Raw genomic sequence first — 20,553 nt, 5'->3', positions numbered from 1 at the left:
GACAGATTTTATGACTATTGGCCTTGAAAGGCAATGTCTCTGATGTGGTAGACAATACAGACATTTGTGCAAGAGAATGAAGAGACAAATGGTGCTTTAAGGAAACCAGTGTGTAGCAGAGAATGGATAAGAAGACAAGGATCAGAAATAATTCACATAATACTAAAACTAATAGTAAGACTCTGGGCTGGGATTGTAGGAGCAGAAAATGAAAAAAATAAATGATACATATGACAGAAATTTAGAAGAACAAATAAGTAGGAAGTGGTGACCTTCTGGATATGGACAGAGAGAAAAAGGCTTAGAACCTTGGAACCCATGATTTTAAACATTGTGGTTTCAGTGCAGGTGAAGGGAATAGGGTGGGAGAGTGTTGTCTAAGTGATGCTTTTAAAGATATAACAATAGGAATTCTCAAACTTCAACAGTCATTAAAATCACTTGGATGCTTGTAGTAAATGAAGATTACTCGGCTCCATCATAAAAATTCTGGTTCAGGATATCTGTGGTGGTGCCCAGGAATCTGCACTTTACCTTCCATTCTCATCCAGGTGATCTAAAATTCATATTTGAAAAACACCAAAACCTAACAAAAAAACTAAAATTCAATGGAATCAAATAATTTCATCATACTCTGCAAGAAATTACTAACCTTAGCTAAAAGCTGGAAGAGTAAAAATTTACATATTAGACTATATAATATTTAAAACTTCTGTAAATTGAAATAAAAATCATAACCAAAATAAAATGGCTAACTTGGTGAAAAATACTTTCAGCAATATTTTATCAGATAAATAAGCCACACAAACTGATGAGCAAAAGCAATTGAGACCCCAGCAGATAAATGAGAAATCACATAAATAGATTATTTTCAAAAAAGAGACAACTCCTAAACAAACTTAAGAAATATCATTTACAACAACAAGATAATATACATTGCTTGCTAAATAAACAAATGAATGTGGTTGGTTGGTTGGGTTTTATAATATCCAAAGCTGATATGGTGCTGTGAAGCAAACACTTTCATACTCACTAGTTGCTTTGTAAATATGCTATAACCATTTTGGAGTTACTTGGCAATATATATCAGGAGCTGTAAAAATATCCATTCTTTTGACAGATGAATGCTTCTTTATGTAATGTGGCTTAAGGAAAACAGTTTTGAGTATGGGGGGAAATGTACATGTAATGCAGACTACTAATTATTGAAAGTTTACCATGTGTGGTGGTTTGAAGTGACATATTCTTAAATCTCATTCATTCCTGTGGGTGTGAATTCACTGTATTTAGGACCTTTTGATGAGGTTATTAAAGTATGTCCCAACCCATTCAGGAAGAGCCTTAATCCTATTACTGGCGAGCTTTATAAGAGAATGAAATGCAAACACACAGAAAAAGAGAGCCACAGAAGCAAGAGGCTGAAACCAATGAAACCCAAAAAAGAAGAGAGACCAGCAGACATCGCCATGTGCCTTGCCATATGGCAGAGAAGCCAAGGATCACCAGGAGCCAGTCTTGGGGGAAGAAAGATAATCTTGATGGTGCCTTGATCTGGACATTTTATCAGACTCTGTTAGCTAATAAATTCCCATGGTTTAAATCAGACCATTTCATGGTATTTGCTCAGAGAGGCCTAGGAAACTAAAACATCAAATAAGGAACATGATCTCTTTAGTCTGTGAAACAATTCTTTGAGGTTAGGACTCTAACTATTCCAAGGCTACAAATGAGAAACCTAATGCACAGAAAGATCAGGTAACTTGCTCTAGAATTCTTCTATATCTTAGTTACCAGCATATGGAACATGGTGATCATAGCAGCGTTTGTTAAAAAAAAACAAGGAAGAAAAGAAATTAAAGGAAAATAACAACTGTATTAGGGTACTAGAAATATGTGTGGGTAACAATGGGTTATCTCCTTATCTTCAGAAACATTCTGTAAGGCTTAGTTCTATAATTTAAAAATAGGGAGCGGACATGGCTCAAACAGTTGAGTGCCTACTTCCCACATAGGAGGTCCTGGTTCAATCCCTGGTGCCTCCTAAAAACAAAAGCAAAACAAAACAATAAGCAAACAAATGGAAAAAACAACTCAGGGGAGCCTATGTGGCTCAGTGGTTGAGCACCGCTTCCCACATACAAGTTCCAGGGTTCAATCTCCAGACACAGTACTTAAAAAAAATTTTTTTAATTAAAAAAAAAAAAAAACTTGAGAGGAGGAAAATAATGCATCTACAAGAAAAAAATAACTTGGAAACAATTAGGATATTGTTTTCATATTTTAATATCAATAATCAAAATTTTGGAAGAAAATAACATTAAGCCCTTTTTCAGAAACCAAAGAAACTTAAAATAGGTAATGATTTTAGTTTTTGCTTCAAAATAGCTTGACTATCAGCCAAAAGGCATTTTTTTGTGTGTGTTTGTGGTACAAGGAGAGGGGCTGTGCATTTATTATTCTAAAGATGAAAAACACTTGTTAATAGCTCATATATTATTTTAGCATCAACATGAAGATATTTGCTAAACACTTTTAACAAGTGAGAAATATAATGCAAAGTATAAGAAAAATCAGGATACTGGTAACAGCAAATTGGATACATCACAAAAAGTTTGAAAATTTCAAGAAAATTAAATGAGTATATTTAATTGCATTTAAAGGGAAAATATTTTATGTAAAACATAACATTTTAAGCAATTCACAAAATTCACATGTGGAAATAAGGGTACTGAAAAAAAGGATAAAGGTTGCAAGATGTGGCAGCAGTAATCAGTAAAGCCTGTGCATTCTGAATAAAATTTTATCCATTTCCACTCTTTTTAACACACAATTTACACTCAAATTGCAAATTTATGTCTTATTTTATGTCTTGTTCTTAATTCTTTGTCTTGTTCTTAATTGCCTTTCATAGTTGCCCTTTTTGCCCCCAAATCTGGTACAACTGCAGTGCTGCAAGAAAAGGAGACTTCCAACAGCCACTTTTCACTCTATGATATATAAGATTAGATAATGTATCCCAACTAAGCTGCTTCAGAAGACTATTTTTATCTCTAATCCCTGTAAGGATGTTTCAGATATTTTAACGAAGCTGAATAAAGTAGGCAAAATTGAGAGATTTGCTCAATTTCACTCTAGTAACTCTGGTAAACCTGATTACATAACGTAAGAATAATTAAAACTATTACCAGAACTGCAGAAATTGAGCGAAGAGTGAGTCCCAGAAAATTTCAGAATTTTTTTCTGCCCTTGCCTGTCTAAAATAACCTGGCCTATAATCATCGGAAAGAAGGGCCTCTTCTGCAGAAGAAAATAAACTGTATTAGAGAAGAGAACCAGCTGAACAACCCTTTACCAGGAAGCAGCCAGGCAGCCTCTTGCCCAGGGGAGCCTAATTGGCAGTCACCCAGCTGTGCCTCGCTTGGAGTTGGTCCCTGAGTACCTGGAGGGAACAGCTGGGCTGTACCGGGGTCATGGAGTGCTGGGTGCTGACCTGGAAGGTTAGGAAGGAGGCTTTCAAATGACAGGCTGCCAAGTCCAGACCCCGGTTATCAGAGGCAGGGTGGGGTGGGGAGGGGGAGGGACGGATTTCTGCCTTTACTCACACTGTGGGGACCTGATTTCACCAGGCACCCAGCAGAATCACTGTGTGATTTCACCAAGCACCCAGCAGAGACCTTTCTAGAATCTAAGTTTCTTCCCAAAACAAGGAAGCAAACACTGGGCTCCATGGGGACATGAGGCCCGGTCCTCAGAGCTTCCTCCTTGAGGCCCCCAGGTGAGTGTGCTTGTCAAGTCTGGTGGCCAAAACTGGGCAGAAAAACCTACACTCACACCTTTAATACAGTTTTTGGAAGCAAAATTTGGATTTAAGAAAATTTTAATTGGAGAATGAAATGTAAATTATCCCCTGCTATTCTAACAGAAAAGTGTACAGATAATTAGAGCTCCCCATTAAAAGAAAACAGAAGGAAGCAGTTTCACTAATGTCTCAATAATATCCTGCTGTAGTTTTTATCCAGTTCTCTTTTCTCCCAACTAAAAAAAAAAGGAAAACATAATTTTTATAAAAAAATGCTGAAGAACTTTTAATATAGACTAAGGACACTATGACATCATTTATACACTGAAATATCCCAGAAAATTTAAGAGGACTTCAACAAAATGAGAAAAACTGAGCATACCTCTCTTAACATACTTTACATACTTATTTTCTTTCAATCTAATTTCTTACCTAACAAAGTGAAGAAATTGAATTATTTCATACATTATACATTATGTCATACATTTCATATATATATAAAGCAAAAGTAGTAAAACTGTATTGACATGGTGACTTTTCTGAGTAATTTTATGATGTATTTCTGGTTATTAAGATAATTGCAGCACCCCAATAATAATTTATAACCTATAAAAATTTAAATTTTGGTGAAAACATTTTTAAAAATTCATTCCACTCTTTATTGACCATTTCTCCCAAAATATTCAAAGAGCTATTCCTTTTGCATTCCTGTTATTTTTTATTTAAGACTTTTAATTAAATGGGTCTGAGAACTGAAACATTAGTCTTCTAAAGTGGCCTGTTACAGTTCAAAAGAAGGCTAAGAGTCTCCTTTTTCATGTGTTCTCTAAACAGTCCTTGAATACGTGTGTGCATGCGTATTATCTTTTCCAGGTACATTAAGTTTAAGTTGAGTTTAATAAATTCTTTCCTGTAAAATGATCATTTGTGGGTTTTTTTTCTTTTTTAAAAAAGGACATTAAGTTTATTTCATCAACAAAACAATAGGGCCTGTTAATCTTTTTCTTTCTGAACCTCTAACACCCAATATGGTACACAGCAAATAGCCTGCATATGTAAAAGTTCTGAACAAGAACCCACCTAATCAGAAAGCACATCTTTAAAGGACAAAGGTTTTTTTTTTAAGAAATTTTTATCACGTGGAAAAAGAAATTACACTGTTCCAAGAAATGCCAATGCCCTTAAGAATCACAGAAAGTAGCCTTAACGTTATACCAGTGCCATATAGAGAGAAGAAAAAAAGAAAGGTTACCTTTTTGTGCAAGGCATGAAACTCGCTGTACCTTTTCTCAACAAAATGTTTTCTTCCATTCATTAGCACTTCTATCTTAAACACCTAAGGAAAAAAATTAAAAGATTAATTCCACCAGTTCAAAAACCTCAATTGTCTTACGTGGTAAGTTTGTGACCATGATATATTTCAGCCCTTTAATTACAGTAGCTGATCCCCCAAAACCCAGCAGGCTCAGGAGACCCTGGCCCAACAGCACTGATTAATGAGCGCTCGAACCAAATGCTCTCGAACAAACTACAGTGTTGTCAGCAAATGTATCTAAGAGCAACAGAAACTTAAATGCATTAAAATGTTCCTTAATGTTTTAGTCAAAGAACATTTCAAACTTAAAATTATTATTCCACGTAATGAACGGGAAGTACTGAAATAAGAGTGTGAGACGACAGTGATACTCTGCTGAAAATAAAACGTCAGGCATGTGGGCATTCCATTACGGGTATTTCAATGACAGCAGCACTGTGTCATCTATAAGACAATCACATAAACAGTAGTGCATTTTAGGTTAATTTCTTCTAACCTGCATATTCATCTCTAGACTCAGCTGGGCTTACCCTGCTATTTGCAAAACAGGGAAAATATAGTAAAGGTTCATTTTCCCTGCATGATACGAGTGACAGCTTGTGTTCCTACCTCCAAAAGGTTGAAAGGCCAGATAAAAAGGGCTCTCTGGGTGCACTAATTAGTAGGCACTAACATGACATGTTCTTGATTCTTAGGTCAGTGGGTCAAGACTGTGAACAAGAGAAGTATTGTGAAGTGCGTATGAAAATACAATGTTAAGGTAGGGTGGTGGAGGGATGCTTGGCAGGAACTAAAGAAAAGGTACTTGGTTATTTGAAAGAGTTTGTATTTGACTCCTGTTTTGCTGAGTAAGAGTTTGCAAAACACCAAAATGAAGGAATATTGTTCAATTTGTTGGTAAAACTGATTTCCTGTTTCAAATGCCCTTCTGAAAAAAAAAAAAACAACCACCAAAGTTGAGGTCATATGACACTTAAAAGCATTAAAGGTGTGCTTACTTTAACCCTAAAAATAAGAACAACTTACTTTTAGCATGAGATATAAGTTACACACAGTCATTTTGAAAGCATTTCCCCGCTGCTCTGTATTTCTGCCTTACATGTAAATATGCTACTTCAGAGAATCAGACATTAAGTCATCAAGAATAAAGGATGACTGCATTTTTTCCCCAAGATTTATTTTTTATTTCTCTCCCCTTCCCCTGCCCACCCCCCCGCCTATTGTCTGCTCTCTGTGTCCATTCGTTGTGCATTCTTCTGTGACCTTTTCTATCCTTATCAGCAGCACCAGAAATCTGTGTTTCTTTTTGTTGCATCATCTCGTTGTGTCAGCTCTCCGTATGTGCGGTGCCATTCTTGGGCAGTATGCACTTTCTTTCATGCTGGGCAGCTCTCCTTACGGGGTGCACTCCTTGCACGTGGGGCTCCCCTACACGGGGGACACCCCTGCGTGGCAAGGGACTCCTTGCACGCATCAGCACTGCGCATGGGCCAGCTCCACATGGGTCAAGGAGGCCCGGGGTTTGAACCTCAGACCTCCCATGTGGTAGGTGGACACCCTAACCACTGGGCCAAGTCCACTTGCCTGATTGCATTTTTTGTGCTTCTTCAAATCAGAAACAAAATCTTCTGTTAGTTTAAGAAGAAGCCGGTTTTCATTAAATAGTACATTTTTACAATTTAATCAATATCTTCTATTAACATTTAATTTTACAAGAAATACTCCTAAATTAATACTTTTCTTTGATGAATCAGTAAAAGTATTTTCTTGTAAAAACATATGCATATGGTTTAAACACTCAGGTATATGCACATTAGTTTTTAGAAAAAAATTCTATTTACTACTTCACCAAAGAAAATTCTTCTTCTTCAAAGACTCTGCCAGGAAGACACCCTGAGAAACATAAACAAGAGAAGCCCAGCTTCAATTTGGAGGCTTGGTCAGTAGGACCAGGTCAGGTCCCAGATTTAAATCAGGACAGTGTGGTGGCAATAAAGTAGCTGCCATCTGCTGAGCTATATGAAATAAATGAATTTATGATCTGGACCCAGTTCCTGGAGGCTTCATCACAAAAACCACCACCTTAACTGGCATACTTGCTGCAGAACAGATAGGAGGAGAAGGTAGAGGACTCTGGAAGGCTCCACCTACTGGGTCACCTACCTCAAAGTACCCCTTTGAAGGCCAGGGATAAGACACGCTACACAGTGGATGCCTCGGGGATGTTATCCCTTCTGCCAGCCAGGCAGCTCCCTCACCAGGTTCCACAGTTTTCGGAGGCACTAAGTTCACTGGTGAGGGAGGGGTGAGAAGCGTGCACACGCTCACACCCACACAGTATTCTTAACTAAGGGAAGTTTTTGAGATATTGAATTATAATATTTTTATTGCCATATAAAAAATACACAACCTACCTAATAATGTGAAGATTTTTTTCTTGTAAAAGAATGTGATTAACCAGGATCTCCATGGCAAAGTGAAGCAAGAAATAAGCCAATTTAACAAATCCTACTTTCCTGAAGACCATATACCAGACTTCTTTTTGTTTTGGGCTTTCTGATTTTCTGACAAGTTGGCCCTGATGCCTGGAATACCCTTTTCCTGTCTCTCTCTCTCTTAGTAAAAGTGTAGTAGTTATTTTCTACTTCATAGAGTGGTAGCATCTCAGGAATGATGTTTAGAAAGCACTTAGCACAATACCTGACATTCGTTCATTCATTCATTCAAAAGATATTTACGGAGGGCCTTACAGTGCCCCCAGGAGCTGGGCTAGATCTGGGGACTCAGCAGTGAACAAAAGAGAAAAAAACATGGGCTTCAAGGAGCAGACATCCTATTTGATGAGGGAAGCAGACTATAAATATATTAACAAATAACATGATGTCAAGAAACAAGTGCTCTGAAGAATAATGCATCACGGTAAGGAGACAGCTTGACAAGGGTGCCGTTTTAGACAGTGGAATCAGAGAAGATCTTCCTGAGCACAGAAGCAGTGAAAAGTATAAAATCTGGAGGTAAATACCAGGAAAAATGTATACAAGAGTTGAAAGTGGTTGCCTTTGGGATTTGAGACACAGAGGATGGCCAAGGACTATTTCTGTTCCTTTTTTTAAAAATGTTTTTAAAGTTAAGGACTAAAGCTGGATGATTTCTGCTTCTGGCCAAGATGGAGTAACAGGGAGTAGATTTATCCTCCCATTTGAAATAACTTAAAACCTGGACAAAATATGTAGAAAAATGGCTCTCAAAGCATTAGACATCAGGCAACAAGGGACAGAGATCCCTGAGAGATGGGAAACAAACAAAGTGAGCCCTACAACTCTGCCAGTGCCCTCAGGCGAGCTTCCCAGGAGCCCAGGGAGGGGAACCCAGGCAGAGCACTGTGATCACCGAACTGCGGAGACAGAGCTATAAATGGGGGAAGCCCAGGTGGTTAGGGTTTGCAGGGCAGGATATTGGAGAAGAGTGAGCTGCACAGAGATAACTGAGACCTGCAGAGGCTGCCCCTGGACTACTCAGCTGAGCACTGATCGGAGGGGAAGGAGGCAAAGCCTGGAGCTCACGCAGGGGTTGGGAGTAGTGCCTGTACCCAAAAGCCAGGGGAGAAAACCTCACAATTCACACGGCATGACTTGGGGTATTCAGAAGGGTCTTGGCATAGTACTGGGTCAAAATTAGCCTTAGACGAAAAGTCCAGTTTACCAAAGCTTAAACACAAGACCCAAAAAGATCAAACTGCTTCCAAATTACTTAACTGCATGCCAAATAAAAGCACAAGACTTCTTAGGAATATAAAAATATTCAGCACCCAACAAGATAAAATTCACATCCAATCAAAAAGACATCAAATCAAATTGACATCCCATAAAAAAGAAACAGGAATAATAAAATTTTTAAAAGACAGAAGAAAAAAAAAAAGCAGGAACAGACTACCAACAAGGAGAAGAAAAAATTCCATCAAGCAAAACTGCTTCATAAGTGACACAGCCAATAAAATCAGTAGACACAAACATTAAAACGGCTACTCTGTTCAAGAACTCAGAGGAAGGGTTGACCATGTTAACTAGAGTCATGAAAGGTATGAAAAGGACCTGAACAAAAAGGTCTGGGCCCTGTTGATGAAATCAACAATGTCTGTGATGAAAAATACACTAGATATGATTAACACTAGATTAGACACTGAAGAAAAAAATTAAGTGAAAACTATCCAAAATGAAATACAGAGAAGAAAAGAGATTCAAATAAAGAGAGCATTAGTGAACTATGGGACAAATTTACAGCAAAAATAAATGTGAAATTGGAGTCCCCAAAGGAAAGAAAAGATGGGTTAGAGAGAAAATTATACTTAAAGAAATCATAGCTGAAAATTTTCCAAACGTGAAGAGATTATAAACCCAGAGATCCAATAAGACCAATGAACTAAACACAAGAAACATGAAGGGGCAGGGAGAGGGGCAGACACAAGGCACATCAAATCAAATTCCTTAAAACCAGTAAGAAAGAGAAAAAAGACATTGCATATATAATGAACAAAAATAAATTTGAAAGCAAATTTATTTCTGTAGATAATCATGTTTGTAAAGTGATCCAATGCATATACACTTCAGTTATGTTTTTACCTGATTAAGGAAAGGTATTCTATATAAAATATAATGTATAAAATCAAAAGGAACAATTTAAGGCTGAACTTCTTAATCATTATTTTTAAAGTATTTAGATTATTCTGACCAGTGAAACAAAGATAACAACAATAAGCACTTTTATAGCATTTATATACAGGCACTGTTCTGAACTCTTTATACATAGTAACACAAGAACCTTGTGAGGAAGGTACTATTTCCCCCATTTTACATGTTAAGGAAATAGGCATGGAGCGATTAAGTAACTTTCCCATGGCAGAGCTACCTTTTAAACCCAGCAATCTGGCTACAGATTCTGTCCTGTTTAACCATTACACAACCCTGACTCCCAGTGAACAGATCCCCTATACAGTCCTATTCACTGGGAAAATTAAACTCTTGGGAGTGGAGAAATCCAGAAATATTCTGGAGTAATAACAGTATCTTCGAGCCATTCTCTTCAGAGTTCTGTCCCTTGGAAATGACTTTGCAGGTCCTTCCCCCTGACTAGTGGAGCCTGTATAGTTTTCCATCCCCCAAAGAAGGGCCAGGAGAACATTTAGAATCAGAACATTAGTCTATATCAAAAGTATCCAACTCTTAAGAGCAGAAGAGATACTACCTCCTCTTATTGGGTCTGTGCCTCTCCCTGTCTCCCACCTCCCAACTCTTCTTATTTATATCAGTAGTTTCAAATTTTAGCCTGGGTTATTTTACGAGAAAAATAATATGTGTTTATGGAAAAAAATTCACAAACAGTACAAAAGAATATGGACTGAAAAGTGTAAGTCCTTTGCAAGAGTTGTATAAGGCCTAACTCAGGAGAGATCTTAAATATCCTTTCAGAAACTGTCTATAAACATTAAGCTCTGTGTGTAAAAACGTAGAGAGACATTATTTTGCTTTTCTACACAAGTGGAATCACAATACACAGTCCTATCTTCCTAAAAAAAATTATTACAGCTTGAACTTTTAAATTTTTTAGCGCATTTGATTCATCCATTTATCCATTCTTGGATACACAGTACTTAGTATGACTACATCATAATGTATTTAATTTGTACCCCAAAGTGGACATTAGATTACTTATTGTCTTTTACTACTGCACAAATATTTTTAAAAATGTAAAGACAGGGAAATGGCTGTGGCTCAATCATTTGGGCTCCCGTCTACCATATGAGAGGCCCTGGGTTCGCGTCCCAGGGCATCCTTGTGAAGGCAGGTTCACCCGCACGCTGCGGAGAGCTGCTGGGCCAGGCGCCGCAGAGAGCAGGCTCAACAAGGTGACGCAACAAAAAGGGAGACAAATAAAAACAAGAAGAGCACGCAGCAAATGGACAGAGAGCAGACAACAAGCAAGCTGGGGGGGGTAATAAATAAAAATAAATACAGGGAAGTGGATTTGGCCCAATGGATAGGGCATCTGCCTACCACATGGGAGGTCCAAGGTTCAAACCCAGGGCCTCCTGACCCATGTGATGAGCTGGCCCACGCGCAGTGCTGATGCGCGCAAGCAGTGCTGTGCCACGCAGGGGTGCCCCCGGTATAGGGGAGCCCCATGCGCAAGAAGTGTGCCCCATAAGGAGAGCCACCCAGCACGGAAAATGTGCAGCCTGCCCAAGAGTGGCGCTGTACACAAGGAGAGCTGATGCAGCAAGATGATGCAACAAAATGAGACACAGATTCTGGGTGCTGCTGACAAGAATACAAGCAGACACAGATCACACAGCGAATGGACACAGAAAGCAGAAAACTGGGGGGGGGGGGGGAGAAAAAGAAATTTTTTTAAAATCTTAAAAAAAGAAATACAGACACATAAGAATGCACAGTGAATGGACACAGCAGACAACAAGCAAGCCACGGGGGAGGCGGGGTGGTGAATATAAAGACCTTCCTTGGTCATATACACACACGTCCATAGGACAAATTACAAACATTTTGCCAAATTCCCCCAAATGTACCAAGTTGTACTGCCCCAATAAGATATGAGAATGTCTGGCTTATCCTTATGAACACTGGCTCACAGTCATTTCAGCCAATCTGTTGAGTGAAATGGGAATTGGGTATATTTTGACAATTGTTAAAGTGGCATATGTTTTAACTCTAATTACCTCATATAAAATTGCATAGAGACTCAATCTACTTTTTTAGCACTCTACTTCTACAGACACAGTTGCCTCACAGTTTTCTGCAAATCCCTCCCTACAAAGCAAAGGAAACTTCATGTAACTAATGCACTGAGGCTTTCATATAGGTGAGTTTTAAAAACACAAATCAATTTTTTCATTTCACTAACTTCTTGCCACAAGTTCTAGAAACATTATTAGGTCATTAGAATTCAAATTGAAAGGGGAATAAAGTGCTACCTAAAAGGAATTTTCAGATTCTTAAATTAGATTTTTTTAAAAAACTTTTTGTTAAATACTTTCAAATGTAAAGGACAGTTACAAAAACAATACAAACCCCATACAGATACCCCCATACCCTCAGATACCCAGATCCACAAATTTTAACATTTTGCCATCTATGCCATTTCTTTTTTTCTCTTTTCCTTTTCTTTCTGTTCTCTTTCCTTCTTTCCTTCCTTCCCTCCCTCTCCTTCTTTCCTTTCTTCCCTTCCTCTTCTTTCCCTCTTTCTCACTCAATCTCCTGAACATCTGAGAGCAGGCTGCACATATACTCCTTGAAAACATAATTCTTCAATGTACATGGGGCTTAAATTTAACATTCTGAATCTATAACACTCTCATTTGCTGATATCCAATTTAACTTCAAAGGTATATACAAACTATGTTCCTATACTCCCTTGCCTCCTGTCTGTATGTAGTTCTTGTCACAAATGGCATGTTTATACACTATGAATTCCAAACCACTGATTTATCATTATATTCTGTGCATTTGTCTTTTAGATACCATAGAAAGTAAAAAGTGGAGTTACAAACAAAAGATATAATAGTATTGGCATTTCATGACTCTCACCAGAGGTCTTTATTTCTTCATGTAGCTTTGATCTAGTGTCTAATGCCCTTTCCTTTCAACCTGCAGAACTCTCCTTAGTATCTCTTGCAGGGCTGGTCTAGTGGTGACAAATTCCCTCAGTTTTTGCTTATCTGGGGATGCCTTAATTGCTCCCTCATTTTTAAAAGACAATTACGCCAGATACAGAATTCTTGGTTGGTATTTTTATTTTGTTTTCAGCACTTTAAATATGTAATCCCACTGCCTTCTTGCCTCCACAGGTTTAATAAGAAATCAAGAAAATCTTATTGAGCCTTCCTTGTATGTGAAAAGTTCCTTCTCTCTTACAGCATTCAGAATTCTCCTGTCTTTGGCACTGATCAATTTGATTATGATATGTCAAGATGTGGATCTTTTTTTTTTCCCCTGCTTGGAATTCACTGAGCATCTTGGATGTGTATATTCATGTCTTTTGTTAAATTTGGGAAGTTTTTAGCCATTTTCAGGCATGTTTCTTGTCTTGGGCATGCACATGTAGCCCAGGGAATTCCCCTGTTTACATGGATATAACTTTCCCCTCTTCCCTAGGAAAGAGTTTCTCTAGGTCCCAGGCACTGAACTGTATGTCCTACAGCCATCTTACCTGACGTATCCACTTAACAGCTGTCGCCCAGCATTCTGTAGGACACCTTTTTGAGCTGCCATATATGCACAGCACAAGTTCTAGGATGGCAAGTCCCTCAGGCCACCACCAGATAGACTGGGCCAGACCTAAATGCTCCACATATGTACATGAGGATAACTATGCTCTCTCTGCAACCAGGTCCAGGGATCAGCCCTGGGAGCATGGGCTGGGTCCATGCTGAGCTGGTGAGTGTACAGGAGGGGGCAGCCAGGGCATCACAAGACCCCACCACTTTTAACAGCCTTTTTTCTTGGTTTGGCACTTGCCTTGTTACTGCAGTCCTTGAATTGTTTTATGGAGCTTTGAGAAAGATTTTTCTAGCAGTTCTTGCTAGTTGTTCAAAGCATCTGTGTGAAGGTAGACCCCTGAATCATCTCATTCTGCTGTCTTGATCAGGGTGGGCCTGCCCTCAGCTCTTAACTGTGATTTTTATTATGCATCAGAGTCAAATTTTTTCCTTTGCAGTAACATCTCTGAAACTGAACTGGAAGTCAAGGATAAAATATTTCACAATTTGATTTTATACTCAAATTTTCAGAAATGTGCCTAAGATATAAAATAAACTTTAGCTGAAGAAGGATTTAACTCATATCCAGGTTGAAATTATCCCTGCCTTCTCAAAGCTTATATCTTACAATGCTATCCACTTCTGATCAAAGCAAAAAAAAGTAGTTTTTCTACAATAGGCAAAAAGTATCCAAAAGTAACTCAAATGCCTTCCAAGTAGGGCTGGGAATTCAAATAAAGCTTTCAGTCTACTGTTTTAAATAGTTTAAAGCATTTATTTTTTTCCTGCAAGAAAAAAGGTATCTAAAAACTCCAAGAAAAATAAGAAAATCTGTATAGAATGTAAAGGTTCACATATAAGTAAATATAACATGATTTGAATGCAGTTTACAAGCTAATAAGAAAAGAGAATCTATTTGACATAAGGCTCTAAATGTTCTACACAGCAGTCCAGATGTAATAATTTATAAGGCTACATTTCCTTTTCTACAGTTCCAAACACAATTCTTGATTGTCCAATGAAAATATAAATAAACACACATCATTATAATTTTGGAAATATTAATTATTGTGCTCAGTATTTAGAATCAAGCAAGAAAGCATGGAAGACTAGTTTTACAGGAAAAAAATGTAAATATTTTAAACCTTGTCAGTGCAAGAAAATAAAGGTGCAACTAGCAGAAGATAGGAAATGAAAAGGGAGGGATTAGGCGAATGGAACCTAAAGATGCATGTTTACTTATCTTACGTAATTGGCTCATTGGCTATCAAAAGGATACTATTGAAAATTGATGGATCAAGATGGTTCACTCTACAAAGTAACCAACAGAAAAAGTTTACTAAGTTATTCTTTAAAATATAGATGAAATTAAGTCATACACATAGTGAAAACTGAGTGGGGAGAGATGGAGTAGATTCAAACATCAAAGCAAAAGTTCAAAAGTTGGTAGATTTGTGTATCTGGATGGCAGCTATATGTTAAACTTCTCTGTATGGATTTTGTATTATTTTTTACAACTGTCCTATAAGATGGAAAGTATTTCAAAATAAAAAGCTTATTTAAAAATTTGTATATCAAGAAATGGATATATGGATATGTTATTGATGATCGGTATTTAAAATAAAACAGCAACTGTTCAATTAACTTCTAGTTTTAGAAGATAAAAGATGAATTTGGTTCTTCTATTTTGTGGTGTTAATTTTTTTCCATGTACATGTCTCAGTTTAACACATTCTAACAGTGATGTAATCCCTGATAAATATTTTTAATCTCTCTTGATATAAGGGAAAGGTTTTCTTGGGTTTAATGATACTTACAGGATTATAGGTTTTCAGTCTAGACCTTAATACCGACTAATTTTTTGCTGCAGCTCTTTGACTGACTGTTTGATCATGAAAAGTCCTCATTTTTCTTCTCCTCTTAGGGCTATATGACACAAAACCAATTAATCAATTCAGTGTGAGGGAAAAAATGAGCTCAAATCTAACAAGTCATACATGTTGATTGGTTACATAATTTTTCATTAGTTTCAGTACCATGTAACTTCAACTTAGATTTTCTTTCTTTATTTTTTAAAATTTGTTTCTCTCCCCTTCCTGCCCACCCCCCGCCCAGTTGTCTGCTCTCTGTGTCCATTCGCTGGGTGTTCTTCTGTGACTCTTCTATCCTCATCAGCAGCACCGGGAATCTGTGTTTCTTTTTGTTGCATCATCTTGTTGTGTCAGCTCTCCGTGTGTGCGGCGCCATTCTTGGGCAGGTTGCACTTTCTTTCGCGCTGGCGGCTCTCCTTACGGGGCGCACTCCTTGTGCGTGGGGCTCCCCTACGTGGGGGACACCCCTGCGTGGCAGGGCACTCCTTGCGCGCATCAGCACTGTGCATGGGCCAGCTCCACACGGGTCAAGGAGGCCTGGGGTTTGCACCGCAGACCTCCTGGACCTCCCATGTGCTAGGCAGATGCCCTATCCATTGGGCCAAGTCTGCTTCCCTAGATTTTCTTTAAAATGTGCATAATTCCTACTAATGCATTGCTTACCTGAGTTGTTGTAACAATAAATCACATATTATGTTAAACAATTGAGCATTCTGGAATACAAATGCTATACGTGCTCTATTATTCTCTTTTACGGCCTGGTATGAAAAAATAAAAATAGATAAATAAATTTTATCTCCACTACTTATTAACTTGGACAAATCTCTAAATATCTTTGAGACACAGTAGCTTCATTAATAAAATAAGATGTTAAAACAATACTCATATGCTAGTTGGAAAAAATGTGCTGTAAAATGGTAGGAATATTATCAATTATGAAGAGGTTGACAAGTCTCCAGCAGGAAGCACGGATGGTTTTCATGGTCATCTGGAGATAGCCTTCCTCACAGGCTGCTCAAAAGAATGGATTTGTCTCTGAAATAGTTCAAGAACAAAAGTATATGTCATTCTTTTCCTGAACTACTTAGCTATAGATTTTGCCTCCTAATCACAAGCCTATGGTGTTCAGGGAAGGAGCAACTCTACTACCTGCTTCCAAAGTCCCATCTATCAAATTTTATTTTCCCGCGGCTCCCCTGGAGGAACCAATCAGAGCAAACTCTTTCCTATTTCCTTCCCCACTCTGGATACCACCTATACAGAGCATGCTCATCTACCTCTGTGTACTTCTGCTCACATGGGAGCCTTTCAAAGCCGAGAATCCATAGCAGGTTGAATGGTGGCCCCAAGGAAAGCTTATGTTCACATCCTAACCTCTGGAAACTGTAAATGTGCTTTTCTTTGGAAAGAGTCTTTATGGAGGCAATTAAGGACCCTGAGATGAGCTCATCCTAGATTATCTGGGTGGGTCTTAAGTCCAGTGGCAAGTGTCCTTAGAAGAAATACGAGAAGATACTGATACACAAAAGAAAAGGGCATGTGAAGTGGGGGGCAGAGAGGAGCGTTATGCAGCCACAAGGCAAGGAACACTTGGGGCACGAGGTGCTGGAAGAGGCAGAGAGGGGTCTTCCCTGGGCCTCTGGAAGGAGCAAGGCCCCAACACCACCCTGGTTTTGGAGAACTGGCTCTCAGCACTGAGAGAGAATAAGTTTCTGTAGTTATAAGCCCCCTGGGTTGTGGTCATTTGTTACGGGAGCACTAGGAAATGAAGACAGAGTTTGATCCCTCCCTCTTTCCAGGACATTCCACATCCATTCCTGAGCCTTCTCTGACAACTCAGTCATCACCATCTTCCATACTATGCTTAAAAGAGAACAGTGGAATGGCACAGTTATATTTTTTTAATAAAATTTTATATTTCTCTCTCGTTGTTTGCACTCACTGTCTGCTCTCTGCTTGGTGTCTGCTTGTCTTCTCATTAGGAGGCACTGGGAGCCGAACCCGTGACCGCCCTTGTGGGAGGGAGGCACCCAGTCACTTGAGCCACATTTGTTCCCATCATCATATTATTTAAAGTGTAGTTACGGTCTCCAGTTTTCAGAATTAACAAATTTATTCCTATTGACTATTTCATATGTATTACATACCACAAATAAACTATAATTTTTAGGAGAAGTTTTTAGGGAAAAATAAGAGGAGTCCACAATGATGTGACAAAGTATTTACAATATAGTACTAATTTAAAAAGCAGTATAAAATATTGTATCCTTAGTATGCTGCCAACTGTATAAAATATGCATAGAAAGAGAACAAAGGGCATAGGTCAAAGTGATGCCTGAGGGGTAGGATTACAAATTATTTTATTTTTCTTTATAACTTAAACATTTTCACTAGAGAATGTGTTATTCTTATAATTAAAAGATTTAGTTAAATTTCTGCTTTATAAAGCTATATTGGAAAAAATGTAAAAGCTCTTCACATGATGATCATTCATTTCTAATATAACTACCAAGTTCTTAAGAAGTGAAATTCATTTATTTATTTCCACAGGTATTTACTGAGTATCTTCTATGTGTCAGGCCCTTGGTTATACTCTGTCTTAATAACAATGACAGCAGCAACGTTTTCTGAGTGCTCACAGTATACGAGGCAGCATTCAAAGTACTTTCACATTAACTCATTTAATCTGCAAAGCATCCTATGAAGTAGATACTGTTATTATTCCCATTTTATAAATAAGGAAATTAAGTCACAGAGAGCTACATAAATTAAGGCTACACATTCAGGAGTTGATTTATAAGCACAGGTAGACAGGGTTCAAAGTCCACAATCACAAGCCCTATAAAATATAGTTCTTGCTACAATGGTGAGCAAACCCACTGTCCTAGCCTTTATGGAGTTTATGGAATAGAAATAATGAGAGATATTAATAATCAAAGCAATTATAAGGTATGAAAAATGTTATAAAGGAAAAGTATAAAAAGCTGAGTTATACTCCATAAAAATGCTTATTTAAAAACGAGTACATAAAAGAGAACAAGATTTGCTCTCAAAGATCAAAAGTTTCCCCCAAAAGCTGATGTTTCATAGTTTGTAACAACTGTTTGATAGTTGTGCAAGGTGTTGATGGTATTGTATGGGAGTCCTGAATGGTGATATTCACGTTTGTTTCGTAAGTTCACAAGTTATACCATATACTTGTTTATAGATGTCTATGTATGAATGATAAACTTCAACTTTAAAAAAAGTTTTTTTTAAAAAGCTTATATTTCAGCTGAGATCTACAGTAAAAGTGGCAAAGAAGAGAGAGACAAGCATTGTAGAGCAAACATGTGCCAAGGTTCTGTGGCAAACTGGGATGGAATGGAAGAAGCTGAGAGTAGTATAGCCAGCCAGTGAGCAGAGCAGCTCTGTAGGAGGCTGGAGTGGGAGCAAAAGGAACTCAACAAGTTCATCTGCTCATCAAGTATTCATTAAGTATCCACAACATGCCAGGCTCAGTTACAGTCAATGGAGATAACACAATGAACAAAACATACAAAAATCCTTAAGAGAGCTCTCTTACGTTCTAATTGAGATGGAAGAGGAAGAGAGGGAGGGGGGAAGGACAAGACAATCACACAAATAAATGTATATCAGTTGATAAGTGCTGTAGAGAAAAATAAAGCAGGGTAATGGGGATAGAGCGGGCCTGGAGGGGAGGGTGTACAGTTATTATGTGGGGCAGTCAGGGACAGTGTTGCTGATCAAGTAACACTTGAGCACAGACCTTCTATCAGCTCTACTGCTACTGTCACAAACACAATAACCCTGTAGTATCTCACAGTTCCATGGGTCAGACGTCCAGCGGCTTGACTGGTTTCTCTGCTTAAGTCTCACTAGGGCTAAAATCAAGGTGTTGGTGGGGCTGTGCTCCCTTCTGGTAACTCCAGGGAAGAAGAGGTCCCTATTTCCTCAGGGCCATAGGACTGAGGTCCTAGTTTCTTGCTGGCTATCCTCTGAGGGCCATTTCCAGCTTCCACAGGACACCTGCATTCATTGGCTCCTGGTCCCCTTCCTCTGTCCTCAAAGCCAGCACTCGTGAAACGAGTCCTTCTGAGGTCAAATTCTTGGACTTACTCTTCCGCCTCCCTCTTCACTTTTAAGGGCTCATGTGATTAGACTGGACCAACCCAGAATGATCTCCCCATCTCAAGGTCCTTAACTTTAATCATATCTGCAAAATCCCTTTTTGCTGTGTAAGGTGGCATGTTCACAGGTTCTGGGGATTAGGGAGTAGACTTCTTTGGAGAGCCTTTATTTCCCTTTCGACAGACATGAAGAAAGCCTGAAAGTGAGACAAGAGAATGCCTAGAGAGCAGTTGTGGCTCAGGTGGCTAAGTGCCTGCCTCCCACATGGGAGGTCTCAGGTTTGGTTCCTGGTGCCTCTTGAAAAAAACAAAAACAAACAACAAGCAAAACAAATGAAAAAACCAACTCAGAGAAGCTGATGTGCCTCAATGGTTGAATGCCAGCTTCCCACATATGAAGTATCTGGCCCCTGATGTGTGTGTTGTGTGTGTGTGTGAGAGAGAGAAAGAGAGAGAGAGAGAGGAATGTATTAAGGAATGTATCGTATCCTTAAAATCCAACTTTGAGGTAGTTTAAAACTCAGCAATAATTTTCCCATAAAATCAGTTATGCTGACCCATAAAAAACTATTTAGCCCATAATATGCACATATTGTAATACTAATAATGTTACTTCACCTGCCAGATTTGCAGTATAACACAGTAGTTAAGATTTCTAGCTCTTGAATCAACTGCCTGAGTCTGAATCCTGTTACTTCCACTGCTCTCCTCTGGGCTCCTATATAACACTGAGATTTGCGGCAAGTTATTCAACCTCTGTAAGCCTCAGTTTCCTCACTTATAATACAGATTTGTTGGAAGGATCAAATGTGATTATCCATTTAAATAATTTAACACATTGTCTGGTATTTAGCAAGAATCCAAACAATATTACCTGCTAACATAGTTTTTTTTTTAGGAGGTACCAGAGATTTGAACCCAGGACATACATGGGAGGCAGGTGCTCAACCACTGAGCTACATCCCCTTCCCAAAGAAAGTTGTTTTTTTCATTTGTTTTTATTTGTATAGTTTTAGGGGGTACCAGGGAATGAACCCAGAACCTCATTTGAGCTACATCTGCCCCCTAATAATTGGTAGATGTGTTTCTTTAGCATCACAGGGAGTATATTGGTGTATGCAGAGGAAAAAGGATGATTCTGGGTGGGAGTAGCTGACTGACCACATACA

The 20,553-nt window shown here is 38.4% G+C and overlaps 1 protein-coding gene across 1 annotated transcript in view; it reads right to left on the bottom strand.

Annotated features, from left to right (window-relative positions):
* Positions 1 to 20,553, bottom strand: part of SNX24 (sorting nexin 24) — a 218,199-nt gene that overhangs the window by 111,615 nt on the left and 86,031 nt on the right. Inside the window, exon 2 of the mRNA XM_058277842.2 lies at positions 5,052 to 5,135. Within this exon, the coding sequence (XP_058133825.1) occupies positions 5,052 to 5,135 (84 nt within the window). The remainder of the gene's footprint in view (positions 1 to 5,051; positions 5,136 to 20,553) is intronic.

The sequence above is a fragment of the Dasypus novemcinctus genome, chromosome 2 (assembly GCF_030445035.2).
Source record: "Dasypus novemcinctus isolate mDasNov1 chromosome 2, mDasNov1.1.hap2, whole genome shotgun sequence".
NCBI classification, from domain to species: domain Eukaryota; kingdom Metazoa; phylum Chordata; class Mammalia; order Cingulata; family Dasypodidae; genus Dasypus; species Dasypus novemcinctus.
This window is presented reverse-complemented; position numbering and strand designations above follow the sequence as displayed.